At 38.1% G+C, this 12,375-nt stretch overlaps 1 protein-coding gene across 3 annotated transcripts in view; it reads left to right on the top strand.

Annotated features, from left to right (window-relative positions):
* Positions 1 to 12,375, top strand: part of LOC139949701 (potassium voltage-gated channel subfamily KQT member 1-like) — a 138,073-nt gene that overhangs the window by 73,843 nt on the left and 51,855 nt on the right. For all 3 annotated transcript variants that reach the window (XM_071948187.1, XM_071948186.1, XM_071948185.1), the window contains exon 3: positions 11,050 to 11,176. In XM_071948187.1, coding sequence (XP_071804288.1) covers positions 11,050 to 11,176 — 127 coding nt within the window. The remainder of the gene's footprint in view (positions 1 to 11,049; positions 11,177 to 12,375) is intronic.

Below are 12,375 nucleotides of genomic sequence, written 5' to 3'. Positions count from 1 at the left end.
GAAATAATCTACCAATCGGGGATTTGTGTATAGCGGCGATATAATAAATATATGGAATTGCAGGTTTTGTTTTCCTTATTTAAAATCCTCCAAGAGGGAAGTGCATAACGGCGTTATTAGAAATGTAGTCTCATCACAAGACAGGAATTGGGAGTGCTACAGTAGAAAACCCCTCGCTGCATTGTAAAATAAATACATGCTTCCAGGATAAGCAAGCCTCACCAGGACTTGAATCAAGTCTACATCAAACCCTTCGACTCATCTCACCCGATTAATTTGCTCGCGATTTCCTTACACACTGTTTGGCCACGCAGAAACTTGAGCCCAGGAGCTTGCGGGGGCAGCATTTTCTTTTCTTAAATGTCACATGGCCTTTCCTGTCGCCCATCCTGGAAAAAAACCTGTCTGTTGCTATGGTAACCGATTCAGGTACTTATCGTACGTGAACTGGTTACGCCAGTACACATTCCTGTACTGCTGTTAGTTATTCTGTTGGTTTATCAGAGTTGATATTTGTGCACGTTGTACATGAAATGCATAAGACATCCCTCCTACATTATTTAAAGGCAGTAGACACTATTGGTAATTACTCAAAATTATTTTAGCATAAAAACCTACTTGGTAACAAGTAATGGGGACAGGTTGATAGTTTAAAACATTGTGAGAAACGGCTCCCTCTGATGTAACGTAGTTTTCGAGAAAGAAGTAATTTGCCATGAATTTGATTTCGAGACCTCAGATTTAGAACTTGAGGTCTCGAAATCAAGCATCAGAAAGCACACAATTTGTGTGACAAGGGTGTTTTTTCTTTCATTATTATCTAGCAACTTCGATGACCGATTTAGCTGAAATTTTCACAGGTGTGTTATTTTATGCATATGTTGAGATACAGCAAGTGAGAAGACAATTACCAATAGTGTCCAGTGTCTTTAAGCTATGCCTGGGCCCGGAACCATAGAGCTGCTTATGCAGTTTAGCTAAAAACAAGATGCCTAACACAGATTGTACATGGGACATGGTATTTTAGATGGTTACAACCTTATTGTAATAAGCATGATTTTGTTGGAATGTGCTTATAGCTACTATTTCTGCAAGAAAAACACAGGATGCTGGTCACAGATTGCCCATGGCATTTCGTCTGGTGAATTTTTCCCATTTAGCATGATTTTGTGGTGCTTTATATAGCTATGTGCAAGAAAAAAGCAGGATACCAGTCACATATTGCCTATGGTATTTTGGCTGGTAACCATTTTGCTAGTAAGCATGATTTTGTTGTGCTTAGCATACTTTTTGTGCAAGAGAGTAGGATGGCATTTTGGTTAGTCAACTAATTCTAGTATTGACAAAGCATGATTTGGTTTATCTACTTTGTGTTCAAGAAAATATTTCTTTTGATTACATTAATGAAACCCAAATGGTTGCCTGATGCTAATGGTAAGTGATTGGACATTAAAGGAACACGTTGCCTTGGATCGGTCGAGTTGGTCTTTGAAAAGCGTTCTGTAGCCGTTGGGTGCATATGGGTAGAAAGATGTTGTAAAAGTAGAATACAATGATCTACACAAACATGCCTTGAAATTGCATGGTTTTCCTTTTACCTCGTCGACTAACACGGTTGGCCATTTATGGGAGTCAAACTTTTGACTCCCATACATGTAAATGGCCGACCGTGATAGTTCACGACGTAGAAGGAAAACCGTGCAATTTTGAGTGATAATTGTGTGGATCATTATATTCTATTTTTAAAACATCTTTCCAACCAAATGCATTTCATAACAAACGGTTTCAAACGCTTTTTATAGGCCAACTCGTCCGATCCAAGGCAACGTGTTCCTTTAATCCCATTTGGGTGGATGGATGATCTACCCAATCAGAAGCATTAATGTGAAGCTCCCATGCTAATTCAAGGCACTTCCTGACCCAACTCCAAACTGGGTTTATTCGCTAATCAAGTAGATGAGACTAGACAAGCTGTAATGTCTACATGTACATGGAATTAGTCCTATAAGATCAGGGTTTGATTGCACAAAGAGAAAGGAGATATGAAAAATGATATGAAAATCGTATGACTAATCCTAAGTTAGGACGAGTAACTCGTTTTAACTCGAGATAAGACTAAGTCTTAACTCTTTGTGAAATCCACCTCAGTAATTCCCAACAGATTCTCAACTACATGTATTTAAGACATCAAATCACATTGATATCAACATTGATGTTTTAGTGCAAGCCTTAGTTTTCGTTTTTGAAGGAGCACAGCACAAGTTTCCTCTGGTGAGGGACACTTCTATGAGGACAATTTCCATTTGTATTGGAACTTTGCTTAGGGCACAACCAGCATTTACTGTGGGTGCTGTGGGTTACTTCAAGGGTTGTTTTGTTTGTGTTTTCAATTTTGAAGGCAAAGTCTTTGAGTTTTGAAACTGATAGATAGATTTAATCGTGTATAAATATTGATCTATACAATAAAACTTAACTGTGAAAATTTAAAAGGTGGTAGCGGTTATAATGTGGGTTACTTCCCGCCTTCGTGCATCACCAAGCTAATCCGCCTCCACAGTACTTAAGCAGCATGCAGCATCAGAGTCCATGAGTTTTCTCCAGAAGACAATCAGAGCATACTGATCGAAACGTCGAGTTGAAACCAACGGTTCTTTTCAGAACCACCCCAATTCATTAGAGTCATTACATACCGCACACCTTTCCATAAAGGGCTGTTTTGTTAGTGTTTTCAATTTTTGGAACTGATTAATTGATTTAATCTTGTATAAATATTGATGTATACAATAAAACTAACTGTGAACATTTAAAAGGTGGTAGCCTTTTTGAGATATCGCTGAAAATCTGGAGCGGTTATAATGCCCATGAAGGAAGAATAATCCAAAATTTGATTACACAATCTGAGAACAGTTCATGCATGAAAGGTTTCTCAGATTGATATGTTTCTCCCTAAAACCACATTCCTGTGAAAGGAATCATTTCTCAAAATGGGTGCGTTCGTTAAGCTTCCCTGGGTTGACCCCGCAGTGCTCACTCGGTTGAGCCCCTGACAAGAGCTAATCGAACGATCACACTCACCCTCTCGTGGTGACGGCATGCACCTCAGGTCACCCCCAAGTGACCCACTCCACAAGCAGGGCACCGGGGGCTGACCCGGGTGAGCCCCGTCAAAGCTATTCAAACGTACCGGGACAGACCGGGGTCGACCCAGGGAAGCTAAACAAATGCACCCATAGTTAAACATTATCATCAGATGCAGAGCTTCTCACCAAGTTTGTGTCTAGGGTCATTTATAACTTTTGGAGAAATTACCAAAAGTATGCCCTCCCTTAAGTGCCATTTCAATATTTGCTGCGACATGATTTTAGGCGTGGGGCTTCACACATTATTGATTATACCCTGGTTCTGTGAGGTAAGAAACACCATGGCTGTTCGAAAATCGTCTCTATCTGAGGTCTGTTATTTCTGTCTTTTGCTTTTTTATATGGTTGTTCATGCCTGTTATATATGCATCAGTTTTTTAAAGGGCAAGGGCACCAAGGCATTTTCTCCTTAGTGAAGGGAAACCTATGTAAAAATTGTAAATTTCCTTGTAAATTTCCACTGGAACATTTCAAGAGCACCAAATGGGGCTTTGCCTCTGTGAAGTACCAGGCCTGGTTTTCTAGTTTTAGTTGTAAACATCCAAAGTACATCAAAAAGACTAGCTAAGAAACCCGGCAGACTACATATAATAACAACAGCATAAGCAAGCGCGTCACGTAGGCGCTAGACATATATTACTCTGTCGTCCGGTGTTCCTCCAATCCTACGGGAGCTACCGATCTTGTCTAGCGGGGATTTGAATACGGGGACCCAAGCAACCGACAAAACGTTTGCTTGCAGGGGGTGAAAGCGATACGGCACCGACGATACGTACTGTCTATGCACATGACGGCCATCTGGTCGTCTCTGGTGTTTCGTCGTCTCCCACCATGGGCTCTTCCTCTCATTGAAAACCGTAAACCTGACAATATTCCGTTTACTCTCCTGTTCTATTCTTTATTGTCTGTATGTAAACACAATCTGCAAAGAGGGTGCTCAGTGTTTGGTTTAGAGATGAATTTTGTTTGCTCAGTATAAAATGTCTGTTGTGCCACGAGCACTATTTGTTATGAAAACGCTCTTGAATTAATGATACATTTTACATATTGAATTTTTCTCTTCCCATGTTATTGTGTTTCTTGAAAAGGTGCAATATAAATTTGTAATTGTGTGCACAATGAAAGAAATACTTTGCAGAATACAATTTTTTTATTACAAAAACGCCGTTATTAACAAGCAAGTGTTGGATTGTATATTTATTTGCAGATTTAGTTCATAAACAAACTGAAGGTATTGAATTTATAAATAATAAAACAACTTTCTCACTTCTCACAGGTTTGAGAATTATAAAAGTATTGAATGCATGTTTAGTGCATTGTTGTAGAATATAATTACAAGGTAAAATCTGGACTATTCAAACTTTCTGAGGCGAATCTAAGTCAAGGTTTCACTCAGTTATCGATGAAATGCATCATCTTGTTTGATATAGCTCACATGACCTTACGAAACTGTTCACAATAAACCCAAAATAAATACTCTTATCGTTAAAGGCAGTGGACACTGTTGGTTATTACTCAAAGTAATTATTAGCATAAAACCTCACTTGGTGACGAGTAATGTGGAGCTGTTGATAGTATAAAACATTGTGAGAAACAGCTCCCTCTGAAGTAACGTAGTTTTTGAGAAAGAAGTAATTTTCCACAAATTTGATTTTGAGACCTCAGAATTGGATTTTGAGGTCACAAAATCAAGCATCTGAAAGCACACACCTTTGTGTGACCAGGGTGTTTTTTCTGTCATTTTTAATCTCACAACTTCGACGACCAATTGAGCTCAAATTTTCACAGGTTTGTTATTTTATGCATATATTGAAAAGACGGGTCTTTGACAATTACCAATATAGTGTCCACTGCCTTTAAGGAGAAGGGGTTCGCCCCAGTGTTTTCTGGGTTTGGTTGTTGCACCAGATTGAGCCGTACCTACAGATATAAGGAGGATGTTGTAAGTAAATGGGCCCAGTGGTTTTCTTTTCCTGCCTTCTATCTCTGTGGACCCCAGTTAGAATCCCACCCTAGACCAGAGCCTTGTATATGGGTTGCGTTTTCAGTCCCTACATGAATGCGTGGGATTTTCCCATTGTGGTTTATTTTAAAACAAATATTTTGTCATTTCCTATTGAACCTGTTAGTGGTGCTTATAATGTGCTGATTGAATGTGTGATCAAATAGATAAACAAATAAATAAATCAATAAAAACATGCAATCTTTAAAGGAAGTGGACATACTCAAATTAATTCTTAGCATAAAAACTGACTTGGTAACAAGTAATGGAGTACTGTTGATAGTATAAAACATTGTGAGAAACGGCTCCCTCTAAAGTAACGATAAAGAAGTAATTTTCCATGAATTTTATTTTGAGACCTCATGATGTCTCGAAATGAAGCATCTGAATGTGTGTTTTTTCTTTCATTATTATCTCACAACTTCGACAACCAATCAAACTCAAATTTTGACAGTTTTTTTTATTTTATGTATATGTTGAGATACACCAAGTATGAGAAGACTGGTCTTTAACAATTACTAGGGCTGTAAAACTTATATCTGAGTTTTGGGGTCAAATTCGCTAAAAATCAGAACAATCATCTTTAATACAGAGTAAATGCATGAGGCCTGATTCTGTATTCTATGTAAGGCTCCTTCAGAGCTTCTTCTACGTTGTTGAATGCCTGGGGAGACCCTTGGCCGAGATCTCAGGCCAGTTGGTGACATCTTCAAGTGAGAAATCTGTCATGAAAGAGGGTTGTACAAGTTACGTGCAACGGTGATCAAGCCAGGGGAGGTAGATATGAGGTTTAGAGGGTTGGTAGGCCCTGGGGTGCTCATCAGCATGGGACTTAAAGCCGTTGGTCCTGTGTGTTGTGTAACGCATGTAAAATAACCCAGTGCACTTACCGAAAAGAGAAGGGGTTTGCCCCGGTGTTCCTGGTTTGATTGGCGGCATATTGCCCCACAGCACCTTGTAAACCATTACATGGTGCTATGTAAAAGGAGTAGATCTCTTAATTCAAACTTAGTCCCACATACCTTGAAGGAAAATACTGAACGTAGTGCCTTGAGCGTCACTGAGTGACGGATATGCATGCTAGCTGTACATGTATGTAAGAAGCCACTATTATTATTATCAGCCACGTGAGCTTACACGGTTACGGAGCGCAGGTGAAGAAATCTGAATGGAAGGGGAGTCTTAATCTTAATTCAGATATGTTCTAATTCCACACACCCTCAATTCAAGTTCTTGAATAGTCTATTCAATTCAATTCAATTCAATAAAAGTTTATTCCATACTCTTGTTGAAAAAAAATCTTAAGTGGTATTTAACAAATCTATACAGGGATGAGATTTTTCAGACTTAATATCTGAATTCAGACTTTTTATACCGGCCTGATGAGGAAAATCAGACATTATCTTTCCCCACATATAAATAAGTCCTGGAGTCGATTTCACAAAGAGTTACGTAGGTCTCGTCTTATCTCGAGTTAGGACGAGTAACTCGTCCTAACTTAGGATTAATCTTAAGGTCTGCATGCTACAGTGCAGGGTTGGGACTCGTCCTAAGTCCTAAGATTAGTCTTAAGTTAGGAAGAGTTTTGTGAAATCGACGGCTGCTCTTTTATCTACTTGCCAGTGCTGATGGCACTATTCCTAAACAGCTCTGTGAAATCTAAACCCTAGGGGTTACCCAAAAGGTTGATGCCATCATTTCAACATACTTTGCTAAAAATTGTAATCATAGTTTAAGAAGGTGACAGCATGCAGGTACCAACCGCCAATCAAAAGTATGCAGCAATAAAGTGTCTAGCCTAAAGTGTATGACTGGGACTCGAACCCATACTCTGCTGAAACATATAACACCAGGGATTGAATCGGTGCTCTTTTCCGCTCGACCACGACAAGCTAAACAACATTGTAGTACCAATTGATTTTGTAAGATCAAGCCACATACTAGACTTTGGCAAAGGCGGGGGTGGGATGGGAGGGGGGGGGGATGGGGTAGAGAGAGATGTAGGAATGTTCTTCCACTACATTATTTTGCATTAGCTAATGGGTGCCTCAAGGTGGAGTTATGGATTGGTTGTCGAACCGCAAGCAATTCATCATCAGGATATAACGCTTTGATCATTTCGCTTGGGCTGGGTTCGGTTTTGACTCCCAAGAACACCTGGTGCGGCCTCATTAAAGGGAAAGTAGAACTTTGGTTTTTGGATCGGTTCAGTTCATTTATTAAATCAATGCTTAAAGATACTGTATACTGTATGAAGTGTTTGTGTCTATAGAAATAATAACTGCCTTTCTGTCTTACTCCTGTTTTGTCCTGTAATTGAATGTACATGGCTGTCTTTTTTGTCTGGCCGTCCATAGGCTGGGGAACAAAAACTAAGCTTCTCCCGACCTAGAATTTGCAATTTGTTTAAAGTTCACTTTTTTTATCACTTTAATATTTACTATTATATTGACAATATATTTAGCACTCTGTATTATACACTGTGTATGTTATTTGCAACATTGAAGTCTCATGAACATATTTCAGGATCCTTTTATAGTAAAGTTTATTCTGCATTTCTTTTATTAGTGGTTTATTGAGGTTTCTGCTATTGTGCATCATGTCTCAAATTCTCTAAACTTGGTTTTATTACAAAAAGGTAGTTGTAAATTTATTTTCGGTTCCCGCTACTTTTGCTGGCGAACCCAGGGTTACATTTATATGGGCCTGATACAATAAAACTACCAAGTGACCATTTTGTAGAAAATCTGGAGCTTTTCAGTTCACGCAGGAAAAATAATCTGTTATTGGAATACACAATTTTAGAGTTGTTCTGCCAGTAACACTTGTGGGGGATACGTTATGATATATTTGTCCAATACCATGTAACCTTGAAGTGAAACATTCTCCAAATGATTTATACTTTCAAAAGCTGCTGTACTTCTAACCAAGATAGGTTTGTACATGGAGAGTAGTTTCTACCTCCATGGTTTGTATTGCCATTAATTTAAAGGCAGTGGACACTATTGGTAATTACTCAAAATAATTATGGGCATAAAACCTAACTTGGTGACAAGTAATGGGGAGAGGTTGATGGTATAAAACATTGTGAGAAACGACATAGTTTAAGAGAAAGACGTTATATTCCACGAATTTGATTTTGAGACCTCAGATTTAGAACTTGAGATCTCGAAATCAACCAGCATCTAAACGCACACAACTTCGCAAGTTCGATGACCGATTGAGCTCAAATTTTCACAGGTTTGTTATTTTATGTATATGTTGAGATACACCAAGTGAGAAGACTGGTCTTTGACATTTACCAATAGTGTCCACTGTCTTTAAAGGCACTGGACATTATTGATAATTACTCAAAATAATTGTTATCATAACAACTTACTTGGTAACATGCAATGGAGAGTATTAAACAATGTTAGAAACGGCTCCCTCTGAAGTAACGTAGTTTTTGAGAAAAAGGTAATTTCTCAATCAAATATAAAAAGACTTCAGGCCTGAAGCCTTTTATTAGGCATCTGAAAGTGCACAAATTTGTGCAACAAGGGTGTTTTTCCATTATTCTCTCGCAACTTTTATGACCAAATGAGTCCAAATTGTCAAATTTTTTATTATTTTATGCATACGTTGGGATACACCAAGTGAGAATATTTGCTTTGACGTACTGGAGGTGTCCCGTACCTTTAAACATCAAACATTCAAATGTACATATCCGAATGATGCTTTACAAGCATGAAGGAATCCCTTCTGGAGTGTTTTCCTGGTTGCTAAGCATCCGCCATGCCTACTCCTTCATCGGTCGGAACATTCATGTGGCACCTTTCATTATAACCAACAAAATCACATATCAGTTTCAGCTAGTCAAACAAGTGTCAAATTTGTTCTTGTGTTTCAGCATCAAGAAATATACATACATGGAGCAGTAAGCATTGATTTACATGGTGTTTGTTTTGCATTCCATGTTATTGCAACGAAAACAATGTGTTTACAAAACAAACACAAGTTAAAGCCATTGGACCCTTTCGGTAAACAGTATTTTCCAAGGCCCACATTTCGTGTATCACAACTTCTATATAAAATAACAAACCTGTGGAAATTTAGGCTCAATGGGTCATCGGAGTCGGGAGAAAACAACGGGAAAACCCATCCTGGTATCCGCACGTTTCGCCATGTCATGACATGTGTTTAAAATAAATCCGTAATTCTCGCTATCGAGAATTGATATTGTTTTACTGTTTTCTCAAAAAGTGAAGCATTTCATGGACTAATATTTCAAGAGAAGTCTTTCACCACTACCTTCTGTAAACCCTGTAAGTTATTTGTAAATCTGTGAACTTTTTTTTTCTGTACCAAAAGGGTGCAATGGCTTTAACAAGTTAACTATTTAACATTTATTTTGGGGATTATTAATCTTTTAAAGGTAGTTGTCACATTTTTTCCCCATATTTATTTTGTATATTTGAATCAGTTTTAAAATGTAAAAAGCAAATGTACATGTTCTGGGGTATAATGTTTTAGAGTCAAATAATCAAAAAACAGTCCTATACTTGGGTTAAAACCAGTGCTGTTGAACAGTGGTGAACCCATTATTGGGGGGGGGGGGTGGCCTGAGAAGGTAGCTTGGAATTTATAAGGTCACTCTTTTTGTATTAAAAATAAATGAAGTTTGGACTTAAAAGTTTGGAATTAAGTTTGCAGTAGAAATTTCTTGATATCTTTAACTGCAGGGGTTACCAAAAGGTGGAAATGTCATCTTTTCAATATATCTTCTGAAATTTAAATTGTAGTTTCAGACTTTTTTTTTTAGGAATGACTCTTATCCCAATGTGTGTGTGTTCCTCTTTACTGCATTTTTGTACAAGCGCCTTCAAGCAAGCTGTGGGGTAAAGGGTGTCAGAAATCAATGTGAGTTTTTTCCCTCTCCCTTTGCTCCCTAGTGCCGCTCTGTTATTTTTCATCTCCCTAATCAATTGATTGAATGTGTCTGTGATGTTGGTTTTGTTTATCAGGCGGTCCCGCACCGCTCATGCAGAAGGTGTTGATTCCCAATTGGGGCCCAATTGATATCAGGAACTTGTGGTAGTCTTCCAAAGGTGTTTTATTTAGGGTGTAATGTTACTGGTCATTGATCTTTATTAAAAAACAATCTTTTGTGTGGAATCTTTGTTGAACTGCTCTACGGTTGTACCTTGTGTGTTTTAGTTTGACTCATTTGTTCCTAATTGGGGTGGACCCCATTATGTCAAGAGGAAATTAATGATCCTTGATCATGAAACAGAATTGTCATTTATCAACACTTTTTTACGCTCGTTATAGCATTGTGTGTGCATTAAGACCCACAGGTATTTTTTACTTTTACCCTTAATGGCTGTTCATCATATTTACTCATTTAATTAAAGAGGTAAATTTAATATGCAAAGGGATTTAGTTTCCTGAGTGTTCCTGTAAATTTTACTCAAGTTATGTCTTAATTGAAGTATAATAAAGCACTGTGAGTAACTTTTTTTTTACTCAAAGTGTGCTTAAATTGAGGTATACTAAAGCACTGTGAGTAACTTATACTCAAATTGTGTATAAATTGAAGTATACTAAAGCACTGTGAGTAACTTTTACTCAAGTTGTGCTTAAATTGAAGTATATTAAAGCACTGTGAGTAACTTTACTCAAAGTGTGCTTAAATTGAAGTGAACTAAAGCACTGTGAGTAACTTATACTCAAATTGTGTCTAAATTGAAGTAGACTAAAACATGTGAGTAACTATTACTCAAGTTGTGCCTAAATTGATACTAAATTAACAAAAAAGGCAAACCCTGGCTACACCTTGTCTGTCTCCCCTCCCATCCTTTCAACAATGTGTTGGGAAAATTATTCAATAGTAGTAATTTTTTGTTTCTTTTTGTTTTTTGTACACAGATTTTTAATGCTCCTGCTGTGCCTTATTGTCAGTATCCTTGCAACAGTGGATACTAAAACTACCGTCAATGGTGTTATCGTCAGATCAAACATGTACATCACATGCAATCACCTCGTCTTTGCAATGGTAAGTCTAGCATTATAGTTCCTTGACTAAAATGAAGTAACCCATGCGCAAGTTTGGTTGGCCGACTAGAATTGACTAGACTTAACCTTAATCTATGTCACTCACTCGCTGCATGGATGAACTAGCTACTCCAACTGGATCAATATAGCTGTGGAGCATTATTGATAAGTCTAGCTTACTTCATTTGACTAACTTGAAGTAACCCATGCACAAGTTGCCTGACAAGAGTTGACTAGACTTAACCATAGTCGATATAGATGTCACTCAAACACTGCATGGTAGAACTAACTAGTCCAACTTGATCAATATAGCTCTGGAGCAATATGCAATCAACTTGTCTTTATCCCAATTTTGCCTAAAATTTTGTTGCCAAAAGTACCAAATGAAGTAAATATTACCCAGTTTATCCCAATAAACTTTAATCAGGATTTTTTAAACACCCAATTGAAGTAAACTTTAACCCCAGTTTATCCCAGAGGATGTGGGTGTATCCTTGCGTAAAGACCTTTTCGCAATTACCATTGCGCAAGCGCAAACTGTCGAATGAGGTGCATGCTGGTCTAGCTAGTGAACAAATTTGATAGCTAGCTAGACCAGCATGCACCTCATTCCACGTCTATTGTGCGCGTACAGAGAAATTGGCGATAAGGTCTATAGTGATATCAATCCAGGCCCAAATCAGGTCACCCAGTCATCTCTATCAATCGCCTGATTCATCCCAATTAGGTTTGCCTTTATCCCTATTTAAACCATCCTACTCTCAATGGTGATATCAATATTGTTCTCAGTTGGGTCACACTATATGTGTCCATTTTGCCCAATTGAAACCCTATACCCCCTATGGGATTTTCGCTATAATGGTTAGTCAGTGACAGTCGCACCATCTTTATGATATATAATGCCCTCCAATTCATTGTTGTAATCAAGAGGTTACATTTGAATATTCATGATGCGCGCATGTGAGTGCTGCGAAAAGTGAACACAATGGGACGATGGTCCATCAGAGAGCTGTTTTAAAATAACAAGCCATTGCATTGAGAGTTTGGTTACTATTCAACCTGAGTTTTTGTCCTCATTCCACCTGACATACCGGTAGATAAAGAAATAAATCTCTTAAAAACATTAGGGCGACACCAATTTGTTCGCAATGTAGTATTTTTTAGCAAAACTTGTTGCCCCTCTTGCAGCATTTTTATGCA

The sequence above is a fragment of the Asterias amurensis genome, chromosome 17 (genome assembly GCF_032118995.1).
Source record: "Asterias amurensis chromosome 17, ASM3211899v1".
In the NCBI taxonomy this organism is placed as follows: Eukaryota; Metazoa; Echinodermata; class Asteroidea; order Forcipulatida; family Asteriidae; genus Asterias; species Asterias amurensis.
The sequence above is the reverse complement of the archived record's forward strand: the minus strand, read 5'-3'. Positions and strand labels throughout refer to the sequence as shown.